Source organism: Orcinus orca, chromosome 16, assembly GCF_937001465.1.
Source record: "Orcinus orca chromosome 16, mOrcOrc1.1, whole genome shotgun sequence".
In the NCBI taxonomy this organism is placed as follows: Eukaryota; Metazoa; Chordata; class Mammalia; order Artiodactyla; family Delphinidae; genus Orcinus; species Orcinus orca.
The window spans coordinates 71,814,593-71,842,554 of record NC_064574.1 but is presented as its reverse complement, the minus strand read 5'-3'; the positions used below and the strand labels follow the sequence as shown (position 1 = coordinate 71,842,554).

The 27,962-nt window shown below is 52.8% G+C and overlaps 2 protein-coding genes across 4 annotated transcripts; both read left to right on the top strand.

Moving 5' to 3' along the window:
* The first annotated feature begins 39 nt into the window (after positions 1–39).
* On the top strand, positions 40–3,104 carry PAGR1 (PAXIP1 associated glutamate rich protein 1). The gene is made up of 3 exons (XM_004268673.4): positions 40–1,029; positions 1,230–1,312; positions 2,672–3,104. Exons 1-3 carry the CDS (start codon positions 548–550, stop codon positions 2,869–2,871), a joined length of 765 nt encoding a protein of 254 aa, XP_004268721.1. The 5' UTR covers positions 40–547; the 3' UTR covers positions 2,872–3,104.
* Positions 2,912–26,312, top strand: MVP (major vault protein). Of its 3 annotated transcripts, none has more exons than XM_004268672.4 (15): positions 2,912–3,503; positions 10,910–11,042; positions 11,239–11,434; positions 16,602–16,725; positions 16,832–16,963; positions 17,859–17,953; positions 18,196–18,432; positions 20,152–20,433; positions 21,291–21,535; positions 21,620–21,817; positions 23,005–23,391; positions 24,212–24,328; positions 24,511–24,637; positions 25,161–25,349; positions 26,047–26,312. In XM_004268672.4, exons 2-15 carry the CDS (start codon positions 10,918–10,920, stop codon positions 26,263–26,265), a joined length of 2,673 nt encoding a protein of 890 aa, XP_004268720.1. In that variant the 5' UTR covers positions 2,912–3,503; positions 10,910–10,917; the 3' UTR covers positions 26,266–26,312. The 3 variants fall into 3 exon arrangements, with proteins under 3 accessions (XP_004268720.1, XP_033282041.1, XP_049554631.1); XM_033426150.2 differs by having other exon boundaries at positions 2,912–3,710; XM_049698674.1 differs by lacking the exon at positions 26,047–26,312 and having other exon boundaries at positions 3,250–3,503; positions 25,085–25,276.
* The last annotated feature ends 1,650 nt before the right edge of the window (positions 26,313–27,962 follow it).

Below are 27,962 nucleotides of genomic sequence, written 5' to 3'. Positions count from 1 at the left end.
GTGGCCATCTTTACTATGGGCCGAAGCCTATCATTCCGGAGCGCCTATCTGCGCATGTGCAAGCCTTCCCTTGCTTTCCTCTTCCAAGTAGCTTTGACTGAAACTGAGCCTCCCGCGCGATCTCTTTGCGCCTGCGTAGTGTGACCGTGCGCAGCCCGGGAGGCGGGTCTTAGCTCCTAGGTGCGTATGGCAGCTGAGGTGGCGAAACTTCGAGGTTTGGGGAGAGGGTGCCGGATCCAGGTGTAGAAAGGGGAGGTATCAAGGCGAGAAGAGCGGGTCCGCTCCTCTCCCGCCTGGAAAGTGGTTTCTGCCGGTCCCTGGGAACACCGGAGTATCGGATCTCGATCCGTGGGGGCGGGGTCCTTGGAGGGGACGGAGCGACCCCTCTTGGGAACAGGCGGTCTATTCGCAGGGACTGCTGTTGGAGTCTGATTGGTTAGAGAGACATTCCCTAAACCCCTGGGGAGCCCAACCCTTGGGGTTGGGGGATCCCCAGTTCAGTACTCCTGCATCTCCTATCATCGCAGGGCCCCTTCCCTAGTGACATATGTCCCTTGTCCGGGGCCATGGAGACATTGCAGCCACCACGGCGGCACCTCTGTCTGAAGAAGGGGAAGTGACCTCCGGCCTCCAGGCTCTGGCCGTGGAGGATACCGGAGGCCCCTCTGCTTCGGCCGATCAAGCCGAGGAAGAGGGGGAAGGAGGCCGGGAGGAGACTGAGCATGAGGGGTCCGGGGCCGAGGAGGTGCAGGGAGAAGCCCCCAGCACTGAGGGGGAAGAGCATGCCAAGGGAGAATCCGAGGACTGGTGCGTGCCCTGCAGCGATGAAGAGGTGGAGCTGCCCGCGGATGGGCAGTCCTGGATGCCACCCCCCTCGGAAATCCAAAGGCTCTATGAACTGCTGGCTGCCCACGGCACTCTGGAGCTACAGGCTGAGATCCTGCCCCGCCGGCCACCCACACCTGAGGCCCAGAGTGAAGAGGAGAGATCCGATGAGGAGCCAGAGACCAAAGAGGAGGAAGAGGAAAAGTGAGGGCACACCCTTACACCTTGTCCTTGAGGCTGCTCCCCTGATGCCGGGAGGAAGTAGGGAGGGGAGGTGGGACCCAGGAGCATGGGAAGTGGAGGGAGGGAAGAGAGCTGGAGAGGAAGAGCCAGCAGGCTGTGGAGAAGTGGGGGTGTTTGGGGGGAACCACCCTCACCTTTCACTCTCTGTCCCCCTGTCCCAGACCGCACATGCCCACAGAATTTGACTTTGATGATGAGCCAATGACACCAAAGGACTCCCTGATTGACCGGAGACGCACCCCAGGTACAGACAAGAGGGGAGAATTGGGGTGGTGGTGAAGGGCCTCTGCTTCCACTTACTCAGAAAGTGACTCCCTAAAAGATGCCTTTGCTTGGTGCCTTGCTATCTACAGAACTTGTTTCAGGAGAGAGCATGCCCCCAGTTGTGCCATCCTTCCAGCTTTGGTGGTCCCCTATCTTCCGCAGATAATTCCATCATGCTTCCCATTCCTTTGATCTCAGTCCCCCCCAGAAGGCCAAGTCGTTATCATTATTATCTAGATCCACATCCCTACACTACTGTGTACATCTCCTAATCTGACCCAGTTTCCCATCCCGTGTGCCTTCCTAGAATTTACCCTCGGAGCCATTCTCTTTTTGTTTGCTTGTTTTTTTAATAAATTTCTTTATTTATTTATTTTTGGCTGCTTTGTGTCTTTGTTGCTGCGCACGGGCTTTCTCTAGTTGTGGCGAGTGGGGGCTACTCTGTTGCGGTGTGCAGGCTTCTCATTGCGGTGGCTTCTCTTGTTGCAGAGCATGGGCTCTAGGCACACGGGCTTCAGTAATTGTGGCACGCGGGCTGTAGAGCGTACGCTCAGTAGTTGTGGCACACGGGCTTAATTGCTCCGCGGCATGTAGGATCTTCCCGGACCAGGGCTCGAACCCATGTCCCCTGCATTGGCAGGCAGATTCTTAACCACTGTGCCACCAGGGAAGTGCCCCCTCGGAGCCAGTGTTGATTTCTCTTTCTTTTACCCCAGCATTCAAGCCAGCAGCAAGTCTTGTTAGCTCTGCCTGCACCCTTATCCAAGCCACCATCTCTCTTGCCTAGATAGTTGTGGTTAGCTCCTAACTGGTCTTCCTGTCGCCAGCCTCAGCAGCCAGAGACGGGTTTATGTTTCAAAACATAAATTGTGTCACTTCTCTGTTTTAAATTCTCCAAAGGATTCCATTTCTGGGGGGCGGGGGTGGGGTGGTGTATGAGTGTGTCAGTTGAGAATCCAACCCCGCCCTCCCCCCAGGGCTTCCATGTAAACTAAAAGATCCAAACCCCTTATCGTGGCCTGTAGGTCATATCTTTCCTGTCTCCCCCAGCTCTACATTTCTCATTGAACAGACCTCCCTGTTCTTGCCCTGGGGCTTTTGCACTTGCTCGTCCCCAACCTGGGATGCTTCTCCCCAGTCTTCATATTTCTAGCCCCTTCTCATAATTCAGATCTTCACTGCCCACCCCATCTGAGGCCCCATCCCTAAACCTCAGAACCTCCAGGACAGGCCTGGAAATCTCTGTTCAATGAGCTCCCCAAGTGATTAGTAAGATCCAGGCAGGTCTGGTGCACACTGCCTCACTCGTTTCCACATTTCTCTCATTCCCCTTCTTCAGGAAGCTCAGCCCGGAGCCAGAAACGGGAAGCGCGCCTGGACAAGGTCCTCTCAGACATGAAGCGACACAAGAAGCTGGAGGAGCAGATCCTTCGTACTGGCAGGGACCTCTTCAGCCTGGACTCAGAGGATGCCAGCCCCACCAGCCCCCCAGTCCGGTCCTCAGGAAGTAGTCTCTTCCCCCGGCAGCGGAAATACTGAGCGCTGCTGCCCTTAGGGTGCAGAGCCTACCTGCTGGGGCCTTGGCCCTTCTTCCCTAACCCAGGCTGCTGGGAAACTTGGGAAGAGGAGAGACACTCCAAGCTCCCAACACAGCACCTTGCCAGAAAGAGGACATACGTGTATGTGTTTATGTTTTCTATTGAACATCTCTTTGGAGACCTGGGCTAAATTTTCTGAATCTAAAATAAAAAATACCAAGTTATCTTCTCTTAGAGGAGGGACTGCAGCTGGAACCGAAACAGCTGTGGAGAGGCAAAATTGTACGCACCCAGATTGGGAAATTAAAGCCAGATGGGGTAGAAGTGAACTCGGTCAGCACCTGCCCCCTGCCTCGGGCCGAGGACCCTCCCCAGTCTCATGCCAGTGCTGCCAGCTGGCTCTGAGGTGGGAATTCCTGCACTGAGTGAGCTGCAGTGCCTTCAGCTGCAGTAGAAGCAGCCCAGAGGAGAAAAAAACAAAACCAAACAAATGAGAACCAGCTGCAAGGGCCCTTTAAATGCCTAAGCCTCACCCCCTGAGTCTGCCCTGCCCTGCCGGGAAGTCATCTCTAGGGCTGGGTGAAGCAGTTTCCTGATCTGAGGACTCTGTTGCAGCCAGCCACACTTCTGGATGTGAGTACTTCATACAGGCCTCAAAGCCCCAAACCAGTTGGTGGGACCTTGTGTCCTTCAAGACCCTCTCTAGCTCTGTCCTGCCTTCTAGGGCTTGCTTCATCTGGGGCAGGTGGTCTCTGAACCAGAACCGGGAGAAGATGGGTGGAAGCTTAGCCTTGGGAGGCTTTGCTTTCCTTGGAGTTTTTTCTGGCTTCTGAAGTAAAGGTAGATCAACTTGTCATCTTGCCAACACCCTCACTCCTCCTAATCTCAGGCCTCTCTGACCTTAAGCTCCCCCATCAGCAGTAGGGGCAGAGGAAACTTAAGGGGTCCATTTAGAGTCCCTCCTGGAGTGAGATTGGTCCCTGCTAGACTCCCCCTGGGGACCTGAGCTCTGGCCTGTCCCTTTGAGCTTTGAAAATGTGACTTGTCCCCGTTGAGATTCCTCAACTCTGCAGACATCGAGGCTTTCCTATGACCCCACTCAGGGCTATGCCAGCTGGTAATAGGCTATGCCACTCAGGGCCTTGCAGATCATTTGAGAAATCATTGGCAGAGTAATCTTAAGGTAGGCTTGATTTCCAGAGGCATGGAGTTTGGTGAGCAAGGCTCTTTTTCTTTTTTTTCTTTTTGGGACTGGGAAGTGAAAACAGGAAGCTCTCTTGGACCCGCCGTGCTTCTAAGATTCTGGGGATCTTAGCAGCATGGAGGGTTGGGGGATAGTAGTAGAGGCAGGTGTGCTCTGTTTTCTCTGCTCCCTGTCTGGGTGGGCCCCTAGATATTATGGGGAGAAAAGCTGGCTGTCACGGGTGCCAACTGACTGCCAGAAACTTCTGCCTGTTTCCACCCTTGGCACACAGTATACTCTGCCTCCCCTGAGGGTGAGGCCTTCTGGACAGGGCAGCTCTCTAAAGCCATGGGCACGTAGGGGCAGCCACCTTGAATGGCTGGCCCAGGGAAAGCTAGAGAGCTCTAAGGTTACTCTGGCCTCCTTGTTGGGTGCTGCTCTCCTAGGTTACCGAAAATACCTTTGAACTGCAGTGGCACTATCTCCTGGAGAGTACCCAGCCCCTCCCAGGTCCTTAAGTCCTTGTTCTAGTTTAGAATCTTATTGCCATTTTTGCCGGAGGCCACACTACTTCTTGGTTTGGGGGCTCTGCGGTCACAATACCTGAGGTGGAATTCTGGCTCCGTCCTTTGATCATTGTGTGATCCTGAGCAAATTCCTTAATTTGTAGGTTCTTATGGGGATGAAATGAGTTAATTAAAAGCATTTAACACAATACCAGGCACAGATTAAGTTCTTAATAAGTGGGAGCTGTTATGGGGGGGCACTTGCCAAAGATAGAAATTCCAGAGTCGTTCCTGGAAACCTTAGCCTAGTGCGTCTGGGGTGAGGCCTGGGCGTCAATACGACCAGCTGAGTCCTATGATTGGGCGATTTTAGAAAACAGGGGTTCTGCAACCTGGTTCCTGGGTCACTTCCAATCTAGCCAATCTTTGCCTTCAATGACTGGCATTAATTGGCAGCATCTGGAGGTAGGATAGAAATAGGACAAGCATCATCCGGAGCTGGCAGGGCTGTTCTGTCCCCAGAAAAAGCTGCTGCTCCCGAAAAGTGGCCCAGTTGGGCTAGAGCTCAGATAAGATTTTCCTAGGAAGAAAAGGTCCTAAAACTTTGCTGTTACTAAAGAAGTGATTTATGTGAAACAAATTCTCAAGAATTTCCACTATAGTCCCCCAAAGCAGGAAATCATTTCCCTAAATTGGGAAGCTGTCTGGTAAAAACAGCCTCTCTGCAGTCCCTGAGAAATGTGACTCTTGCATTCTCTAAACAAAGACTAGAATGTTTAAAATCCGTGAAGGGAAACTGCAAAGATGAGTTCCCTGTCTGTGCTGAATTTCCTGTGCATTTTCCTAAACCTAAGTTTGATAGACGTGATGGTGGCAAGGCTGTCTCCAACCTTTCCTCCAACTTCAGGCCTGCTCAGGCCTTGGGACAAGGGGACTTGTGCTGGCTGGGGGTCTACTTGGACCTGAGGGTGAGGAGCTGGGGGAAAATACATGACATTCCCTGCTTTTGAGGAACAGTTTGCCATCTGGGTTCATCTTTGGTCTTCCTCCTCCAGGCCATCGTTGTGCTCCTACTGTGTATTAGACATGCTCCAGTCTCTAACCCCTTTAACCCCTCCTACTGTGTATTAGACATGCTCCAGTCTCTAACCCCTTTAACCCCAGGAAACAGTCACTTTTATTCCCACTCCAGTCTAAGAGAGGCTTGGAGGCTAGCACGTGGCCCGAGGTCATATCTGCAGTGACAGAGCTCAGTCTTTGCTATATATTAGAGTCAGTGGAAGAACTTTTCTATATAGCAATGCTAGGACCCCACTCCAGACCAGTTAAATCAATCCCCAGAGATGGGTGGTTTGAAAAGATCTCCAGGTGATTCTGATGTACAGCTAGGCAGGGTTGAGAGGCTCTTATAGACCAGAGCTGCTCATAGTTTAAGGTATGCCCAAATCACTGGGGATCTAGTTAAAATGCTGGCTAATTCAGCAGCTCTGGGGTCGGGGGAACCCAAGGTTCTGCATTATTAACAGGCTTCCAGGTGATGCTGACACTGCAGACCTATACCCAGTGTGGCTGGTCACCTGGGCATCTGCTGTTTAAGATTCACTGTCAGCCACTCACAACTGACACTGAAACTCTGATACGTCATGATATGACTCATTCATTAATTGAATTTTGCTCTAGCAAGTTTACTCTTGAGCCAGAACAGGGCCAGAATTGCCTCTTCACTAGAGGATGAAGCCAGCTTCTTCTCACAGGCTGTTTTGTTCTCTGTTCATCCCTCCCTTCTTGGTGTGTGGGGTGCAGTGGGGGAGCCACTGGTCTCTGAGACTTTGGGTAAAAGTTGGCTGGTTCTGGCAGGAGCCTCATGACACATGAGGATCAGTGTGATCAGGCAAGGTTGGACGGGTACCAGAGAGCAGACTACGGGGCAGATCTTGGAAGCAGACACTGAAGGGAGGTGTCGGTGAATTTAGGGAGTTGGGCCAAACTCGGGGCTGGGCAGGACCTTCCAAAGGTCAACATGGTCCTTAGCCGTTGTCTTTTGAGGGCCCTGGTATGTTGGAAGTGAAATGCTCTAACTGTACACGTTATCTGATAAACCATGGAAGTCTAAATCATGCTGCCTGAGTCGGGTGGTCTCCCTGGTCTGAGGGGCCTCTAGTGAGGCTCACTTCTGGGGACGGCAAGATTGAAAAGGCAAAACCTGTTCTTGGGTGAACTTAGCAGGTGAACTTACATGGAAGGCACAGCTTTAGGGCTGGGTAGGTGGGTGATCAGGGAGGTGAGACAGGGTCCTGGTACTGAAACAAGGGTAGCTGGCAAGGGCATGGCCTCGGAATAAGGCAGGAGCCCAGCCTGATTAGCTTTAGGGATGACTCTCAGCTGAGTCAGTGAGCTGGGCGAAGCTCTCGGCCCCCCTGACTGGGCCCAGCTGGGGTGACAGATGGTCGAGAGGCCTCAGCTGTAGGGGGTGAGGGATCGTCCAAAGGAGCCATTGGAGGCTGTTCCCAGAGCCTGCTTCCCAGCCTCGTGTGGCCTTCTAGAGTTTAAATCTTCCCTGTGGGGCTGCACAGACCCTCCTCTTGCAGCCCTAGCCCTTCCTCTCCCCCATCTGGCTTCCTGGCCAGGCTTCCGCCCTGCAGAGACCCAGGAAGAGGCTTCACTGGGCTGTCGGATGCTCCTTTGCTATTCTAGGCCCACAGCTGGGGTGACACAAAAACCTGCCACCTTCCTGATCCGTAAACAAGGGAGGGTTAAGGCCGAGATGCCAGATGGGGTAGGGAGCCTCTGGTGCCAGGTCACATCCTCCAACTGGATAGGGAAGCTGGCCCTCAGCTGTAAGCCACACACACAGTGCTGCTAAGAGCCAGTCTCTGTTCCAAGTGCTTTATGATTAACTCAGTCCTCGTACGTTGGGGTTGATGACCTATCCATCCCCAGTTCACAGGCCAGGAAACGGGTATAGGGAGGGCAAGGGACTTGTCTGAGATCACCCATCCAGTAAGGGTTAGAACCAAGATCCAGGCAGTCCTAGCCCCGGGGTGGGGGTGGGGTGCTCTTGGGGGGCCCTCTCCTGGGGAATGGAAGCACAGCCGGGCAGGATGAGCAGTAGAGAGGAAGGAAAGCCAAGGTCCAGGTGAGAGTGGGGAGAACAGAAAGCAGAAGACTAGCACCTGGATTTTCAAACACTCCCTGAAATCAACAGAAGAGGGAGCTCTGATACTAGAAAAGTTAAGGGAAATTAACTTGACATACAGGCAACAGGAAAGTATCAAGGTCAAATCCCATACAAAGTTGCAAGAAAAAGAATTGAGGAGCAGAATAATAGCCCCCTGATGTAGAAAGTGTACCAAGAAAACAGATCAAAACTGTAACCTCTTTGAAAATGAGGTAAGACATTAGGAAACAATACCAGGCAAAGCAGCAAATCAGAATTGTAAATAAGCCCAGGTAGTCTGGCTGAATCCATGTCCCTCACCATTGTACTGCACTGCCACTGGAGAGAAACAGGACCAGGCATTCCATCGGGATTCTCATCCTGATGGTACCACCAACTTGCTGTGTGGCCTTGCATGACTCATTGTCCCTACCTGGGACTCAACTAATTAGATCCACACTGTCTAATATGGGATCAACCAGCCACATTTGACTAAATTAAAATTAAACACGAGCTCCCGAGCGGTCTTGAGCTCACACCCGGCTTCTCAGCCTTAACCTGCGTGCCGCCATCACTGTTACGCTAGGCACTGCTGCCTGCCGCGGCACTGCTGCCTGCCGCGGCGCTGCTCGGTAGCAGCAGTCAGTCTCCCGGACCAGCCCCCCCGGTCCCGCCGCTGTTACCCAGTCAATTCGCTGCTACTCCCATGGGTCACATGAGACAGATGGAGGAGTTTGCTGCTCGCTGGGTGATATACTTCAATAAGCCAGATATTGATGCTTGGGAATTGCGTAAAGGGATGAACACGATTGTTGGCTGTGATCTGGTTCCAGAGCCCCAAATCATTGATGTTGCTTTGCAGACATGCAGACGCTTAAATGATTTTGCTAGTGCAGTTCGCATCCTAGAGGTTGTTAAGGACAAAGCAGAACCTCATAAGGAAATCTACCCCTATGTCATCCAGGAACTTAGACCAACTTTAAAAGAACTGAAAATCTCCACTCCAGAGGAACTGGGTCTTGACAAAGTGTAAACCCCATGGATGGGATTCCCGAGAATTTACTGATAGTGCTACTTGATTGTAAACAATCACCTGGAAATATTGATGATAACATATTAACTTATTTGAACAAGTTTTCCTTTAAGTACCAAACCATGTAACATAACTTGGACTTTAATAAAAAGGAAATGAGTTTGAACTGAAAAAAAATTAACTAATTAACATTTTAGTTCCTCAGTGACACTGTCCACATTTCAGGAGTTTGATAGCTGCATGTGGTCAGTCCAAAGAAAGCACAGATTAAGAATATTTCCATCATTGTAGAAAGTCCTTTTGGATGATGCTGAGTTGGAAGGTTTTAGAGAGGAGCCACACAGGTGATGTGAGCGCATCAGCGCCAGGGGTAAGACAGCTGGGAGTGGTGGGGACTGTGGTTAAGCAGGAAAGCTTGTGGCCCGTCTAAAGGGCTCAGCTGCTATGTGGCTCTCGTCAGTTTGCCACGTGGGAATGTAAGGCCTGGCTCCTCATTCTTCAAGAGAAGCAGGAATTGGAAGTTTGTGGTAACTCACAATTTCTAAACAAAAGAAATTTTACAGATTGTGTGGATCAAGTAAAACTCTTGGGCCTTGATTCTGTAATTTTGTGGCTCCAGCCTCTTTTTCCTGTGCGAAGCCACTCCCCCTTCCTCCTTCTCACTTCACATTTGTCACCCAGTTTGGAAGCTGTGTGGATGGTGGACTAGATGGTGTACCACTCCTTTTTGGTGGTGGCTTCAAAAATGTTGGACCGGGACTTCCCTGGTGGTCCAGTGGTTAAGACTCTGCACTTCCAATGCAGGCGTGGCCAAAAACTTAAAAAAAAAAAAAAAAAAAGTTTGACCAAAGTCTCGAGGGCAAGGCTTTGAATCACTTAGTAAACTTGGTTCCCTTTGTGTGACTCCAGGGGACATGTCCAAAGTCCAAGGCATGCTGGAGGCAGGGATGGGGTTTAAGTAGGTGGTGTGACATTCCTGAACAGGCCAAGCACTGGAGGTAACCAGCCAGGTTTCAGAAGCAGTTAAGGTGGGGGTGGACAGAATGCAGTACTCATTCACTCGCTTTCTCCTTCCCACCCACCTCTACCCATGATGGCAGGGAGTCACAGGTGGCAACAGACCACAGAGAACTGGGGAGGAAAGGACTAGAATACTCCGGTGTTTCTTTTTTTTTAATTTTTATTTATTTGTTTATTTTTGGCTGCATTGGGTCTTCTTTGCTGCGCGCAGGCTTTCTCTAGTTGTGGCAAGCGGGGGCTACTCTTCGCTGTGGTGCATGGACTTCTCATTGCGGTGGCTTCTCTTGTTGCAGAGCACGGGCTCTAGACGCGCGGGCCTCAGTAGTTGTGGCTCATGGGCTTAGTAGCTCCGCGGCATGTGGAATCTTCCTGGACCAGGGCTCGACCCCGTGTCCCCTGCATTGGCAGGCAGATTCTTAACCACTGCACCACCAGGGAAGTCCCCTTTGAGGTGTTTCTAATCCAGCTGATTCTATGGGAGCATCATTTCCATCAGGGACCCCTTCCTTGAGAGGCGGCCCACATCTAAACAGTTCATCCCAGGATTGCTTAAAGTGCAAGGCGGGAGGGCTGCAAAGATCATGCAAACATTCTTGGGCTATGGGCTAATGTTTGCATACAGCTGGGGCCCTTGGGATCCCCTGAAATAAAGGAGGCTGCCCCTGGAGGAGCCAGGGAGCTCTTCAGAGCCTCTGCCCCCCACCGTGCTGGGGAAGACACACAGCACCGCCAGAGGCTGACCCCCTCTCCCAGCTTGCTGTGCTTCCGCCTCCTACGCTATGGGGGTTGGAGATTGGGGGAGTTTTGATCTTAAGCCCCTCCCAGTACTTCAGGAAGCTTGGGGGAGGTAAAGTAGATGGGAATGAGGGAAAGGAGTTGGCGGAGAACCCTGGGCTTCTGTGGTTAACTGCATCAAGCATCTCTTGGCAGGGATGAGGTCTGGATGGGCTGCCCTGGGTGGGAAGAAAGGAACAGATGGGTGTGGGGACAGTGAAGGATGGCATAATCTGAGCCGGAGGAGGAAGGGCCCATTTCCCCAGCGCCAGCCAGTCTTCATGCCCACCTCATCCCAAGCCCCCTGGACTCATCTTTTGTCTTCTCCCCATCTGTCTTTCACACTCTGTGCTTCCCTGGGCTCAGGAGTCACCATGGCAACTGAAGAGTCCATCATCCGCATCCCGCCATACCACTACATCCATGTGCTGGACCAGAACAGCAACGTGTCCCGCGTGGAGGTCGGGCCAAAGACTTACATCCGGCAGGACAATGAGAGGTTGGTGTTGGGACCGGGCTATGTGGGCACCTGGGGCCAAGGAGGGCCTGGTAGCCTGACTGCCATGATCGTCCATCTCCTCCTTCCTGTTCTCTGGCTTGGGTGACAGGAAGCTTTCTTTCCCATTCGCCGCCTCCTTCGGGAATAGGAACGGGGGGTCCCCTGGGTCCTCACACTGCTTCTCACCCTCCAACAGGGTCCTGTTTGCCCCCAAGCACATGGTGATGATCCCCCCACGCCACTACTGCACAATAACCAACCCGGTGGCCCGGGACGCCCAGAACGCCGTGCTGTTCGACGTCACGGGACAAGTACGGCTCCGCCACGCTGACCTAGAGATCCGGCTGGCCCAGGACCCCTTCCCCCTGTATCCAGGGGAGGTGCTGGAAAAGGTACCTGCTCACCTTCCCCGTACCCACTCTACCTGTCCTGCTACCTTGACCTAGGGCTCAGCACTGCTTTCTGGAGGGAAAACAAACTGGGGCCGTGGGAGGGGGTGGGAGGTGACATTTGCTGGTTCTCACTGGGACAGAATTGACTTGTTGCCCCTCCACTCACCTTCCCCAAACATCCCCTTCCTCTTCACATGCCCAGGTCAGACCTTTGAGAGCTGTCGGCCCATCTCCGGACCTAATCTTCCAGGCTCCAGAGCCTGCCTGAAGCTCCTGGCCAGTCTGACACTAAATGACTTGTGCCAAGAGTAAGCGTTTCATTCTCTCAAACAATGCCAGACGCCGGTGGGCGGTGACAGCAGTGGTGGAGCAGGTGAGGCCCAGGCTCGGGACGCCTGTGGCCGCTCCACGGGAAGCCATCGCGGACCTGTAGTGCCAGCCAGGCCCTCGTCCATGTTGCCCTAAGGCCCTGGGCCGGAGTGAGAGGGCACCCCGCCTTCATTTCTATAACGTTTGTTTACCTTCACCTCCTTGCCGTTTTACACTGTTCACTCTGGGCTCCTCTACTAAGCAGTGCTTCTTGATCCTGGGAGCGTAAGAGTGTGACCCGGGAGCGCTGAGGCGTTCCTGTCCACTTAGCTGCAGGCACTTTGGGGAAAATGTGTGTGGAGATACTAAGGGATGAAGAATGATTCGGATGTTAACCCTTAAGGAATCAGGGTGAAGGGGGTAAGGGAATTCTTTGTACTATTCTTGCAACTCTTATGAAGTCCCAACCTGTCACAAATTGAAAATCACCCACATCCAGGTTCTGCCTTGGACAAACTAAATCCCTCTCTTGGAGGGAACTGTGGGGGGTGGTCTGGAACCAGACTTCTTTTTTTCTGGCCACGTGGCATGTGGGATCTTATTTCCCTGACCAGGGATGGAACCGGTGCCCCCTGGAGTGGAAGCATGGAGTCTTAACCACTGGACAGCCAGGGAAAGCACCCCCCCCCTTTTGGGGGGATGGGCACCAGCATTTAAAAGCTCCCTAGGGTGGAGAGAACTTCCCTCATCGCTGCCTCTTTAACCTCTGCTTCCACGGCAGCCCCGGCTCACAGCAGCTTATTCTCAGACCCCACGTGCTCCAGGCCAGGAGGGCAGGGCCTTCCCTTCCTCTGAGCCCAGTGCCACCAATATGTTCCTTTCTACCAGAGAGTCGGCACTCGCCCTCCTTGGAGGCACTGGCCCCTACCCACACCACTTTCTTTCCCTTCACTGAGGCGCCACCTGGCTCGGGCCTCCCTTCCCCGGCCCTCCTGGGAGCCTCACTAATGTCCATGCGATAACCCTGTCAACATCTTGGCCTTCTTGACCTCAAGTCTGACCCTCACATCCTCTGCTTCAGTCCTGCCCAGTGCCATGTCCACTCTGGACTGGGTGGTTTATTCCCGCACCTGCCCCACCTCTGAAGTTTTTTCTTTAGCTAAAATATTTATATTTTTTATTGAAGTAAAGTTGATCTACAGTGTCGTGTTAGTTTCAGGTGTACAGCACAGTGATTCAGTTGTACATACGTATATATCTACTCTTTTACAGATTCTTCTCCCTTGTAGGTTATTACAAAATGTTGAGTATAGTTCCCTGTGCTATGCAGTAGGTCCTTGTTGCCCCGCCTCTGAAATTAAACCCAGCTCCTCCTTAACCATCAGTCTCCCCTTCCTAGTCCTCCTGTGCTGTCATGTTGCCTCCAGGCTTTTGAATCCCACTTCTCTCCTGTCCCTCAGATTCTCTTCCTGGTCTCTCCCTGCCCCAGCGGAGCCCTGTTGTTTTAACACACGCTCTTCGTGCGCTAGACCTGCGCCCACACCCTGTCCTCGAGCGGTATTACCCCCGCCTGATCTTTCTGTCCTCTCACTCGGGTAGATACACCCCAACAGTATTATAAGTAGCCAGTGGGATAAGTGGTTCATTCCAGCCCAAGCCCTGCTCATTAATGTTTCCTTCCCAACCAGCTTTCTCTCCTTTCTTTTCCCTCCTGCCTGCCTCTAAATATTGATCATTCTCGGCTCTCTTCCTGTTTTCTGCTCTCTCACTCTCAAACAACTTGGTCACCTACTTAGAAATTGAGGCCATCTGGAAGGATATGGGTCTGTGTCCCCTTTCCTTCCCTGTGTCTCCTTTCTACCTGTTGGAGCCTCTAGGAGGTTCCCCTCCATCCGTGGACCCAGGAAGATGCATCCTTCTATTTCTTGATCTTATCCCCACCTAGAGCTTCTCTCTCCTGCCTTTAACTTTTCTGTTACTGGTGCCTTTCTCTTGGCCAATAAACGTGCTCTGCCTCTTCCATCCTTTTCTGGCCTTGAAAGCTTACTTGTTCACACTTTTCATCTAAAGAATGCATTCATAAGACTGTAAAGGCCTCTCTGACTTCCACCACCAGTATCTGCTCTCCATCCCCAGAGGTATCTACTGTCATCCATTCAGGGTATACACTTCCAGATACGTCTGTGCATCCATGTAAGTGTGTATCCAAAAAAGTATTGGTTCTAACTTATTTGCATAAGAGCTAGCACATTGTCACTTGCCAGTGTATTTTGAATGAACTTCTCATCTTGGTGCATAAGTCATTTCTTGTTTAATTGTTTGTAATTCCATATGATAGAGGTTCAGCCCTTCTCCTGAGTTACCATTTAGGATGTGTCCAATTTATAAGGAAAAACAGTGCTGTGGTGAATATCCTTGTGTGTGTGTGCCCTTGTGCATGCTAGTTTCTTTTTTTTTCTTTTTTTATAAATTTATTTATTTGTTTTTTATTTTTGGCTGTGTTGGGTCTTCATTGCTGCGCTCAGGCTTTCTCTAGTTGCGGCGAGCGGGGACTACTCTTCATTGCGGTGCTCGGGCTTCTCATTGAGGTGGCTTCTGTTGCAGAGAACGGGCTCTAGGCACGCAGGCTTCAGTAGTTGTGGCACGTGGGCTTCAGTAGTTGTGGCTTGCGGGCTCTAGAGCGCAGGCTCAGTAGTTGTGGCGCACGGGCTTAGTTGCTCCACGGCACGTGGGATCTTCCTGGGCCAGGGCTCGAACCCGTGTCCCCTGCATTGGCAGGCGGATTCTTAACCACTGTGCCACCAGGGAAGCCCTAGTTTCTTTTTTGTTTTAAGAGTAGAAACTAATAAGAATTTCTGGGTCCCAGGATATGCACACTAAGTTTGTATGGGCTTTTATGAATGGCCTTGTCAATCTAATTTTTAGCTATCTGCTTTCTCTTTTGTATTTAGTTTTTTTTTTTAATTGGGGTATAGTTGCTTTACAATCTTTCCTATTTACTTTGACAACTTGTACCTGATGTTCTCTGCCCTGTTGCCTCACAAGCGCCTGCATCTGGCCCCCCACCTCCGCTGATCCCACTTTGGCAAAACCCCAAGACATCCTAAGTGCAGACCCAGTGGACTGTCATTCTGTGTCTCACAGACCCTCTCAGCCATGTCCATTGTTGATCTGCCCTCTTACTAAAACTTGTCTGTGTTTTACTCTGTGGATGTCTTTATTTTCCATCTTCTCCCCATCCCCTCTGCCTTCAGGTTCTGTCCTGAATATCCTGTTCCTTCTTTTTTTTTTTTTTTTTTTTTTCATGGCCTGATCACTTCATCTGTGTTGAAGACACCCAACTCTATACCTTAGCTGGGAACTACAGGCTGTGAGTCCCCTAGCTGCCTATAGGAAGCCCTCTCCTAGATGTCCCACAGTCGCCTCATACTGGCTATCCAAGCCTAACACGTCCCCTTACCCCCAAATCTGTTCTTGTCCCATATTCCCAGTCTCACTTGGTGGTACTACTGGACCTAGTCACTCAAGCTGAAAGCCTGTAACAGTGTGCGGGGCAAACTGGAAGGAGACAAAGGAGGCAGCCAGGAGACCAGTTAGGAAGATATTTCCATCATCCAGGCGAGAGGTGTTGGCGGCTTAGGTGAGGGTGTGGCAGGGATACATAAAGGCAGACCTGGATTTGCAGTGGACAGACAGGAAGTGACGATGGAGTAGATGTGAGAAATGAAAACCGTACTGGACTACATGCTCTTCCCAGAATGCTCACACCTTCCTCCTCCTCCTTTTACACCTTTATATCAAAAACCAGCGCTTCCTCTGAGCCCCAGTTCAAATGCTACTCTCTGAGGGCCTTTCCCAACTTCTTCACCTGGACTTCTGCAACCTCTTCCCCTTGACCCGGTCCACAGTCTGCTTGGAGGCATTGGTCTGTGTTTGTCTTATCACCCACTGGAACCTCAACTCCACGAAGATGGGGGTATGTCTTGACTCCACCACAACCAGCCGAGCGCTGTGCACATAGAAGATGTCCAGGCAGGGGCAGGAAACCTCCAGCTCTGCCTCTCCAACCCAGAGTGTGGTCGGTGGATGAAGTAGTTATCTGAGCTTCTCCTCCCAGGGGGCTACTCTAGTTGGAGTAAGGAGTGGCAGGTAACCTTTAATAAGGCTGAGGTTCAAATCCTGATTCTGTTTCTTACTAGTTGTGTGACCTTGATCATGTCCCTTAGCCTCTATGAGCCTCTTTCCTTGCCTTCCTGCTTCCCTCGGATCAAAGATCAAGTGAAATCCTATTTGTAGAAAATATTTGTACAAACCTCTAAAAAAGGTTTGGCAGCTTGTGGCTGGGTCCCCCTTCCTGATGGAAGGAGATGTGATGGCTGGAGTACAATGGCTGTCTTGTGACCATGAGGCAATCTTGAAAACAAAGCCTCATGCTTCAAATGTGCCTGTTATAGAAGTTTATGCCTTCCCACCACCTTATACTTCCTGAGAGCCCCAGTGCACACTGGGCCATGAGATGCTCACTTACTCAGCTTCTCAGATGTTTCTCCCACATCTCCCATCAAGCCCTCTACCCAGTTTCCCACCTGGATTTCTAGTTCATAACAGGATCTGAGCACTTCTGCAGAGGAGGGCGTGTCCTTGGCCCATCAGCAGTGACAGCCTCTTGCTCTCAACTCCATCTTAGCTCTTCAGACCAGATGGCTTGGGGGCCACACCTACCTTGTACATTCCACTCGGAGTCTTATTTTGGGACATGGAGAGATTGATGCTGTGGACTCTGACCTTCACGGTGTCAGGTTTGACTCCAGGGGTCCCAGCTCTGAATACCTCGCGACCCCCCTTCTTCCCCTATTAGGACATCACCCCACTGCAGGTGGTTCTGCCCAACACCGCCCTCCATCTTAAGGCGCTGCTGGATTTTGAGGATAAGAACGGAGACAAGGTGGTGGCAGGAGATGAGTGGCTATTTGAAGGACCTGGTAAGTATTTCCTCTCCAGCCGGCTCAGGGTCAGAGGTTTCCTGCCCTCCCATTCTAGCACTGATATCTTCTGACCTTCAACACCCATCTCATCTTCCCTTCCCAGGCACGTATATCCCCCGGAAGGAGGTGGAGGTTGTGGAGATCATTCAGGCAACAGTCATCAAGCAGAACCAGGCCCTGCGGCTGAGGGCCCGCAAGGAATGCTGGGACCGGGAGGGGAAAGAGAGAGTGACAGGTGGGGTCTTGAAGGGATGCTGACGGTGGCGGGGGGGGTTGGGGGTGGGCAGGCCGTGCCTTGACCACAGGGGAAGTGGGGAAGTTTGGGGGTAGCCACTTGTAGCCTGGAGGAAATATTTCCCTGGTATCTCTTGCCAGCTCTTCTGGGCTGCTCCCTGCTGCTTCCCCCCACCCCCTTCAGGAGGCTCTACCCCGGTCCTGTGATCACGATCATGCTGACATGGCTCTTCCTTCCCCCCAACCCTTTACCATGAGCTGGGGGCAGCGGCCATGCCTGTTTCTAGGTCAGCAAAGCAGGTGTTCATAAACAACTAGCAATTGTGTTTGACAAATGTGATGTATTAACTGAGGTCTTCACAAAGGCCGTGCTTACTGAGCCAGGTGCGGTTCAAATGCTTTACAAATGGCAACTTCTTTAGTCCTCCAACAACCTTGAGGCACCACGACTCCCATTTTCCATATGACATCACTGAGGCCTGGGTTTATGGCCAGGAAGGGCCAGACTGGAACTTTCCCCCCGGCACTCTTGCTTCTCCAGTAGGCTCAATGACCTCTGCAGCTATAATAGAGGCAGTTCTGCCCATTTTAGGGGAAGGAAAAAAGTCGGTCTTTGGAGCTTAGAGGAGGCCTAGCAGAGTATTGGAATGTAGCAACTTGGGCACTTGGAAGGGCTTTTTTTTTTTTTTTTTTAATCTTTCTGAGGTAGGGATTGGTCTTCCTCTGGCCTCAAAAAAGGAAAACAATGACTCCTGTCAGGCCTTGAGCATAGGGGCAGTGGCATCTCAAAGTGGCCCACAAAGTTCTGTGGGTCCCCTGTTGTCTAGGCTGCAGGAGGGGCAGCTGGGGAAGAGGCTGGGTGACCTTTGACCCTTGCCTCTCTGCCCCTGGCCCAGGAGAAGAATGGCTGGTCCGTTCCGTGGGTGCGTACCTTCCCGCAGTGTTTGAGGAGGTTCTCGATGTGGTGGATGCTGTGATCCTTACGGAAAAGGTTTGTGCTCTGGAGGACCCTGGGTGGGAGACTCTCAGAGTGGCAGAGAACGGTGTCAGAGAATGTGAAAATAAGATCACCTGAGGAGTGTCCTGGGTCACCTGAAAGGGTTTAAGAAGTCCTCTTGGATTGGTAGGCACTGTCACTTAGACCTGGATCATTTAGTGGCCAGTAGGGTTCCCAGATCCCCCAAGGAAGTTAGAGGTGGGTTTATTCAAACCCCCCGACATCTCGCTCTACAGACAGCCCTGCACCTCCGGGCGCGGCAGAACTTCCGAGACTTCAGGGGAGTGACCCGCCGCTCTGGGGAGGAGTGGCTGGTGACCACGCAGGACACAGACGCCCACGTACCAGATGTCTATGAGGAGGTGATGGGGGTCGTGTCCATCACCACCTTGGGTCCCCACAACTACTGTGTGATTCTCGACCCGGTGGGACCAGATGGCAAAAACCAGCTGGGGCAAAAGCGTGTGGTCAAGGTGAGTGTCTCCACGTCACCCAGAGGTGAATGCCTTTGGAGTGGCCTAAGGCCCTTGGACCCCAGTCCCTGCCCTCCTCCCACCCTCGGTACATGTTCTAGAAACACCAAGCTTGTTTTTGCTGCCTCTGTGCACACTTGTCTCTATCCCTTGAGACACTGTCCCATTGATCTTTCTGGCATCCCTGACGTGAGGTCACACATGGCCTCTCTTGTGAGTGCCTCCCTGGCCCTGCACTGTGTCTGTAAACCTGGAAACTCCCTCTAATATTTCACATCCCTCTGTTCTGGAAACTTTGTCATCCTGCGTCAAACAAATCTCTTGGTTTACCCTTCTCCGCATCCTCTACCTCATCCCCTCTTTGAACTGTATGTGGGACTAGCAGGGCTGGGCACACCTTTCCTGTGAAGATCGTAGATATTTTAGGCTCTGTGAGCCATATGGTCTCTGTTGCAACTACTCAACTCTGCTGTTGTGCCGTGAAAGCAGCGTAGACGGCTTGTAAACGAACCGCTGCCGCTGTGTTCCTGTAACATTTTATTTGCAAAAACAGGAGGTAGAATAAATAGGAACAACCCATCAGTCTATCAGCTGATGAATGGATGAAACATATGGTGTATCCATACCATGGAATATCAGTCAAAAGAATGATGGGTAATCTTTCTGGGGTTGAGGGCACTCATGTACTTGAGATAATTCAAAAATGTAAAAATCAAAAATGAAGTTCTAATATGTGCTACAGCATGGACAAACTTGAAAGCATCATGTCAGGCAATAGAAGCCAGACGTGAAAGACCACATATTGTATGATTCCGTTTACGTGAAATGTCCAGAAGAGGTAAATCCATGCGTAGTGGGTGGAGTGGGGCTGGGCAGTAACTGCTACTGTGTGTATAGGGTTTCTTTTCAGGACGATAATGTTCTGGGGTTAGGGAGTAGTGATGATGGGCAGCTCTGGATATTCCAAAACAACTGAATTGTATACTTTAAATAGGTGTATTTTATAATATGTGGGTTATATCAAATATATATATACACATATATGTATTTATATTATATATTAAAACTAGGCAGCAGGCCAGATTTGGCCCAAAGATCAGAGATTACCAACTCTGGAATACACCATCCCAAGGCAACAAAGCACGGGAGAAATAAAGCAATAATAGGTTACTTCTTAACTATTGAGCTTGTGAGAACCCAGACCTTGACACTTTACAGAACTTTTCAGGGCAGGTTTTTTGTTTGTTTTTTAATTTATTAATGTATTTATTTATGGCTGCATTGGGTCTTTGTTGCTGCACGCGGGCTTCTCATTGCGGTGGCTTCTCTTGGTTGTGGAGCACGGGCTCTAGGCACACGGGCTTCAGCAGTTGTGGCATGCGGGCTCAGTAGTTGTGGCTCACAGGCTTAGTTGCTCCGCGGCATGTGGAATCTTCCTGGGCCAGGGCTCGAACCCGTGTCCCCTGCATTGGCAGGCGGATTCTTAACCACTGCGCCACCAGGGAAGTCCCAGGGCAGGTCTGACCAGATCTACAGGCATTTGTAGAGTGCCTCACAGTCTAGATAATGATTCATTGTATGACGTAAGGGTGGGGAGGGTGCTTTTGGGGGCTCCTGTCCTCAGCACAAGCCCATGGTCACATGGAGCTGAAGGAGGTACCATCAGAGGCACCCACAGCCCTGGGTGGCGACTGCTCCTGACCCGCTTCTCCCCACTAGGGAGAGAAGTCTTTCTTCCTCCAGCCCGGGGAGAAGCTGGAACGAGGCATCCAGAACGTATACGTGCTGTCGGAACAGCAGGGGCTGCTACTGAGGGCCCTGCGGCCCCTGGAGGAGGGGGAGGGTGAGGAGAAGGTCTCCCACCAGGCGGGGGACCGCTGGCTCATCCGTGGACCCCTGGAGTACGTGCCACCTGCCAAGGTGGAGGTGGTAGAAGAGCGTCAGGCCATCCCGCTGGATGAGAACGAGGGCATCTACGTGCAGGACGTCAAAACCGGAAGGGTAAGCACTGAGGGATGGGCGCCATCGCTGCCATGTGGCCCTGGGTGGTGGCTTGGTCTGGGCAAGTGGGTGATGCTGGTGGGGAGATGCATGGTGGAGGTGACAGAAGGGATTCAACAGTGTCGCTAGTAGCATCCAAGCCAGCCGGCTGCTAAATATGAGGGCATTCTCTGGAGTTTTTGCCTTCCCTTTGTCTTAAATATCTAATTTCAAATGTTAGAGCTCTCAAGCAAGAAGATGAACCAGATTTCAGGATGGAAACTTAGTCCCCAGTGCAGATCTGGCTTCCGGCATAAAGGTCTGACTGGGATGTGGCCCAGGAACAGTAAGACCTGACCTCCCTCCCATACCCTTTTCCTGGTGGAATCCCTCCTCTCTGCCTCTCACCTAAACCTTGATCTTGGTCAGACCTAGGACCACATCTCCAACCTCTTTAAGAATCCAACCTACAAGCAGAGCTCAGAATCCTAGGAAATGTTAGTGTGTACTACCTAGTTCCTAGGATTGCATCTGTCCCTGGGATGCCCTCCAGGCTGCCCCATGAAGGAAGATTCCAGAAGAAATAATATCGGGAACTTACTATACGCCAAATTCTTGACACTAGACATGTGAGATGTCATTCATTCCTCTACCCTGTGAGGCTGCCACTATCAGGTCCCTTTTGCACACGGGTGAGAGAGCTGCCTAAGGTGAAAGAACTTGCAGAGAGTGACCTTGAACGCAGCCTCCTTCCAGAGACCACATTGAACCACGATGCTGTCCTACCTCCTGGACCAGTTCCGCTTTAGGGATGCTGGGTAGGACTCTTCCCCTCCTCCCTTTGCCGGTGACATTCCTCCTCGTCTTGCTCTCTCGAGGTGCGTGCTGTGATTGGGAGCACCTACATGCTGACCCAGGATGAAGTCCTGTGGGAGAAGGAGCTGCCTCCGGGGGTGGAGGGGCTGCTGAACAAGGGGCAGGACCCTCTGGCGGACAGGGGTGAGAAAGAGACATGCAAGACTCCTAGGCCCTCCGCTCCCCGGAACAAGACCCACGTGGTCAGCTACCGTGTACCCCACAATGCCGCGGTGCAGGTGTACGACTACCGGGAGAAGAGAGCCCGGTGAGCGGCGGCCTGGGGGCTGCGCCGTGTGGGGCTGTGGCGGGAGGGCCTCTCCGGGCCTCTGACTCCCGGCTCCCTCTGCAGCGTGGTCTTTGGGCCAGAGCTGGTGTCGCTGGGTCCCGAGGAGCAGTTCACGGTGTTGTCCCTCTCAGCTGGGCGACCCAAGTGTCCCCACGCCCGCCGCGTGCTCTGCCTGCTGCTGGGGCCTGACTTCTTCACGGACGTCATCACCATCGAAACCGCAGACCACGCCAGGCTCCAGCTGCAGCTTGCCTACAACTGGTAAGGGGCAGAGGGGAGGGCCAGGGCCCCTGCTGGTGCAGCCCCGGGGGCACCCTGAAGAGAAGAGATGCCGCCTCGAGTGCTGAGCTCACAATCAGGGCAGAACGCCTGACTCCAAGCCACGGTCAAGGAGGAAACCCAGGGGTTCATGCAAATCCAGTCTGACGCCCAGGGGGAGCGACAGGAAAGATGAGGGCTCACCTGGGGGTAGAATGTGGGGGGAAACGGCAGGAGGACACTCCTCAGCTAAACTCCTAGCGTGACTTCAGCCAAACGTGTAACTACAAGGTTTAAAAAGATGAATCAAACCCAACTGGTGGGAGTGGCCGGGTGGTCAAGAGCAAGTACTCTGAGGCTGATGGGTGTGCATCCCAGCCCTGCCGTTTGCTAGCTGTGGGCCTGGGCAAGTATTGGGTGCTTTCCTCAGTTTCCCAGTCTGTAAAATGACGCTAAGGACATAACCATCAACCTAATGGGGCTGTGGAAAGGATGCTGTGAGAATTGGAACTGTGCCCGGTCCATAGTTAGAGCTCAGATGGCAGTGATGAGGATTGGGGGAGGTAAGTCAGGTGCAGAAGCGGTACTCAACAACTCCCAAGCACGCGTTCCTCACCTCTTGCCTGAGTGGCCAGGACTGTGACAAAGGCAGATGGGCGCTGATATCTTTGGGGGCACAGACCCTGGAGCCACACTGCCTGGGTTCAACGTTCTGGCTTGGCACCTGTTGCATGACTTAGGGTCTGTCGCTTAACCTCTCTGGACCTCTATTTCCTTGTCTATGATGGGGGTAATGCTCATTCCCACCTCATAGGGCGGCTGAGCAAATAAAATGGGAATATGTAAGTTTCTTAGGACTTCACCTGACACACAGCAGATGCTAATTAGCGTTCTCTATCGTGAGACCCTTCCCAACCACAGAAGGTGGGTGTCAGTGTCCTTTTCTTTTTTTTTTTTGTGGTACGCGGGCCTCTCACTGTTGTGGCCTCTCCTGTTGCGGAGCAAGGCTCCGGACGCGCAGGTTCAGCAGCCATGGCTCACGGGCCCAGCCACTCCGCAGCACGTGGGATCTTCCCGGACCAGGGCACGGACCCATGTCCCCTGTCCGGCAGGCGGACTCTCAACCACTGCGCCACCAGGGAAGCCCTCAGTGTCCTTTTTGAAGGTGAGAGAGTTGTCTTTGCTCACAGGCACTTTGAGCTGAGTGACCGGAAGGACCCCCAAGAGACGGCCAAGCTCTTCTCAGTGCCCGACTTCGTGGGTGATGCCTGCAAGGCCATCGCGTCCCGGGTGCGAGGGGCCGTGGCCTCTGTCACCTTTGATGACTTCCATAAGAACTCAGCCTGCATCATTCGCACTGCTGTCTTTGGCTTTGAGACACCAGAAACCAAGGGGTCTGACAGCATGGCCCTGCCCCAGCCCCGGGACCGGGCTGTCTTCCCCCAAAATGGGCTGGTGGTCAGCAGTGTGGATGTGCAGTCGGTGGAGCCCGTGGACCAGAGGACCCGGGACGCCCTGCAGCGCAGCGTCCAGCTGGCCATTGAGATCACCACCAACTCCCAGGAGGCAGCTGCCAGGTGAGTGAGGCCTGGGGGCCCGGCTCTCCACGATGCCCACTATGGGCCCAGCTCTCCACGATGCCCACTGTGGGCCCGGCTCTCCAGGGTCCCTGTCTCTAGCCTGCTGCTAGGACCTGGGTAACACAGCACCCTGGTGGTCAGCCTGCTGTCCTCCTTACCCAGCAGATAGCCTGGGCTACTTAAGGTGGGAATAGATGCCACCCCTGCTTCTGTGGCTTCTCACCTTGCTTGTGCTGGAACCCAGATTCGTATCTGTGGCCCTCCAGGCTCTCTGGGGTCCAGCCTAGCCTCCCCCTCCTCACCTTCCAGCCTTCTCCCCAGGCTCACATGCTCCAGGCCCACCAGCTCCTTTCTGCTCTTCAGGGTGGGAACTCAGCACTGGCTGTTCCCTCTGGCCAGAATGTTCTCCCTGAATGTTCTCCCTGAATGTTCTCCCAGAATGTTCTCTCCTCCTTCTGGCCTCCAAAGGTCACCTCGTCGGAGAGCCCTTTTCTTTTTTACCCCAACTGAAGCAGCACCCTCTTTGCCCAGTCATGTTATTGTAGCACCCATTTTTCAAGGAGATTGTCACTGTCTGAAATCATCCCTGTTTACTTGTCCTTTTTTCCCCACTGGAAAGTAACTCGTGTGAAAGCAGGAGTCGCGGTCACAGCCACGTGCCCCTGCACCTAGAATCACACTTGGCTTGCACAGTGCACACGCTGTGCTTTCATTTGCACGTCAAGGGCCTCCCATGGGCCAGTGGTCCCTGCCCTTGGAGCGCCTGTTCCAGCTCTGGCCCCATGCCAGTGTCTTACCTATCCCCTCTCCCACCCAGGCACGAGGCTCAGAGACTAGAACAAGCAGCCCGCGGCCGGCTTGAGAGACAGAAGATCTTAGACCAATCAGAAGCTGAAAAAGCTCGCAGGGAGCTCTTGGAGCTGGAGGCTCTGAGGTGGGTGCAGAACTAGAAGAAAAGATGGCAGGGGGTCTTGGAAGAGCAGCTGATGGGAGGGGTGTGTGTGTGTGTGCGCGTCCGTGCGCAGGTGTCCTCGTGCTGCTGTAGCATAAGTCAAGGGCAGAGGAGGGCAGGGCTGGGCTTTCTCCTGGGTCTCTCTGACTCTGCGCCGTCTCCAGCACCGCAGTGGAGAGCACTGGGACCGCCAAGGCAGAGGCCGAGTCCCGAGCAGAGGCGGCGCGCATTGAGGGAGAAGGCGCTGTGCTCCAGGCCAAGCTCAAGGCAGAGGCCTTGGCCATTGAGACGGTGAGTGGGGGAGATGCCCATGGAAGGGTGTGGCCTTGGGGTCTGGAAGAAGCCCGATCGCTGCAGTCCTTGAAGCCATGTGGGAAACCAAGTACCCTAACAGAAAGCCCTGTCCAAATATTTCGTGGTTTACAAAGTCTTTTGCCCTATTTCAATTCACTTAATACCTGCTCTGAAGGTAAGGATGATGATTACGCCCATCTTACAGACATGTGCTCCAACACTGGCCCACTTTATGCTAGGTATTGCCTGTGTTTTACATGCAAGATCTTATTTAATGCTTGAAATCCCATTAAGGGTACGAGTTCTCTCCATCTTACAGAGAAGGGAACCGAGGCTTGAATTAAGGGGCTCCCAGGGTCACTAGCCAAAAGGTGGCATAGCCGGGGTTCACCCCTAACTGATGGTAAGTTTACCATTCCATCCCCTCCATCTGAATTCCCTCAGGCTTGCTGGCTGGGGCACTTGCTGGACATGTCCAGGGGCCACACAATGAAAAGAATGCTGGGTTTTCCCCTTCCAGGAGGCTGAGCTCCAGCGAGTAAAGAAAGTGCGAGAGCTCGAACTGATCTATGCCCGGGCCCAGCTGGAGCTGGAGGTGAGCAAGGCCCAGCAGCTGGCTGAGGTAGAGGTGAAGAAGTTCAAGCAGATGACAGAGGCCCTGGGTCCCAGCACCATCAGGGACCTTGCTGTGGCAGGACCGGAGATGCAGGTGAGGTGGGGGGAGAGTGCAGGCATGGGTGTGTGTGTATATGTCTTTGTGTGTATGTCTTGGGACCATATTTGGAACCAAGAAGGCAGAGCCGGGGAGGCAAACACAACACCTAGAAAAATGTCGGGGACAGAGGGGCGAGGGGAGGGGGTAACTAGGACTGTCTCTGTATCCCATGTCATTCGAGCATGGTGTCCTATCAGGCACAGCACTAGACTCAGTGAGTGGGAGCTCCTGCGAGAGCAGTAAACTGATGGGACATCAGTCTATGACAAGCCCTTCGAAAGAAGTCAACAGGGTGATATGGTGAAGGGGGAGGTGACATGTCAGGTTAGCTGGGGAAGGAGGGCCCCTCCGAAGAGGGGATACTTAAGTGCTCTGTAGAGTCGACAAGAGCTTCCCAGGAGAGGGTCCAGGTGCAAAGAATGAAACCTGGTGCATTTAAGGAATAGGAAGGACTGGACGGCTGCAACCTGGCTGAAAGCTCCCAGAGCTTTCAGGCCCGCGAGGCCTCGGAGGGGATGCAACCCTCAGGCTCCCCTTATGTTCCTTGCTTGTCACTGACTAGTCCTATGAGGATGGCTTGGGCTACAATGTCAGACCAGAGAGGGGGGCAGCCCACCCTGGAGAGGCGGCCGAGGGGATGATAAGGGACCAGGGTCTGAATATCTTTTCGCCTGCCTCTTGCTCCTTCCAGGTAAAACTGCTCCAGAGCCTGGGCCTAAAATCAGCCCTCATCACTGATGGCTCTGCCCCCATCAACCTCTTCAACACAGCTTTGGGTCTGCTGGGGCTCGGGTCTGAGGCCCAGCCCACAACCAAGAAGGCAGCTTCGGCGCCCAGTGCCCAAGAGGGCTTGCTTCTCCCCTCCACTGCTGGCCCTCTAACTCTTGGAAGCAACCAGGTCATGCCTTAGCTCCCTACTGCACTGCCAAATAAAACGGACACTTCTGGGCATTTAAACCCTCTTCTGTTGCCATAAGTCCACATCACAAGGGAGTTTAATGGTGGTGGGGAAGAGATACCCCTGAAATCTTGATAATTACTAGAGGCTACCCTCATCTGTAAAGTGGAGCGGAAACTGAGGCAGGAAGAAGACTAACCCAGTCAGGCTGATGGGAGTGTGGGCCCCAAATCTGGCTCAACAGCCAGACCATCCTTTCGGCAGTCAGCTTTCTTAGACGCCAGCTGGGGGAGATGATGCCACAGGTGACAGGATGGGCCTGTACCCCTTGGGATGGTTCCTGTGCCATCTCTTCTCACTGCCCTTTCGTCCCAGACCCCAGCTTGGCCTGGGAGTTCTGGAGTCTTAACCCTCTGGCTGTGGGTGTATCCATCCTGGCTTCCCCACCTCCAGCACTTGGGAGGCTTTCTCTGGCGCCACCTGCTGGTTGCATCACACACCTGCACGTGGTGTCTGTGCATGCGTCCCTTCTCGGATGGGGGTGTCAGATCTGAGAGGAAGTTACTGCACCAGGGCCATAGGAACTGGAGCACCTCCCTGGGCTTCTGAATTGGGGTCTTCGGAGCATTGAGGAAGGGGTGCCCTCTTCTCACCCTCCCCCATGACCAGTGAGGAGCCCTTATTTGGGGGACGGATCCAGGTACAATCAGTCTGGGCACACAAATGGAGGCGGCAGGGTGCACCAGCCCTCCCACCCAGGTACAGCTGTAGGTGCCAAGCCTGCCTGGTCTCTGCTGAGGAAGCAAAAAAGTCTCGGGGTAGAGAGAGAAGCTTGGATGTACTAACTGTGCAACGAGAATGCAAGCTCCCTGATCTTTTCCTCATCTGTGAAATGGGCCAGCAGTTCCCCTCCTGAGCAGGGTTGAAGCTTTTTTAGGGTCTTATTCCTTTTCCCCCACTGGGCCCTGGTCCCATGAGCTCTTGTCTCCTTCCAGCTCGAGTTGCATTGGTGACCAGTAGCTCCACTCAAGTCTGAGCTGGTTGGGGCAGGGGGCTGTCTTTAGCCCACAGCACTTGGTGGTGTCATCTCAGTGTGGATAGAATAGGCAAAGGGGTCAGCTCATCCACCCCTGCTCCCTACAAATCCCCTACATCTTCCCTTAGGAGAGGTAACTGATTTAAAGCTCTTCATCTGGTACCTGGCATGTGCTAAGTGCTGTGTTAGCACTGTTTATAGCCAAGGGCCTCTGGGGATAAGTGACAGCAGGTAAGGTTGCCCATGGAGGGTAAGTTCCTTCCTGTCTCAGCCATGGCTCCCGTGGCCATCCTTTGACCTTGTCATTACTAATAACCACAGCACCTCTGAAATCAACTCCTGCCGCCTCATCCTCGCCTTCCAACAAATCTTCCTCCGACTCCAGGCTTCAGTGACCTTGTTCTCAACCACTTTCTCAACGTTGAACCCCACACCCCTTTCCTTTCAATCTTGCCCAGCTTAGATTTTGTCGTCTGTTGTGTAATTCACTCACTCTCAGTCAAAACCTCCCTCAGAAAAGGGAACCCTCCTACGCTGTTGGTGGGAATGTAAGTTGGTGAAGCCACTATGGAAAACAGTTTGGAGGTTCCTCAGAAACTAAAAACAGAATTAACCTATGGTCCAGCAATCCCACTCCTGGGCATATATCCAGACAAAACTATAATTCAAAAAG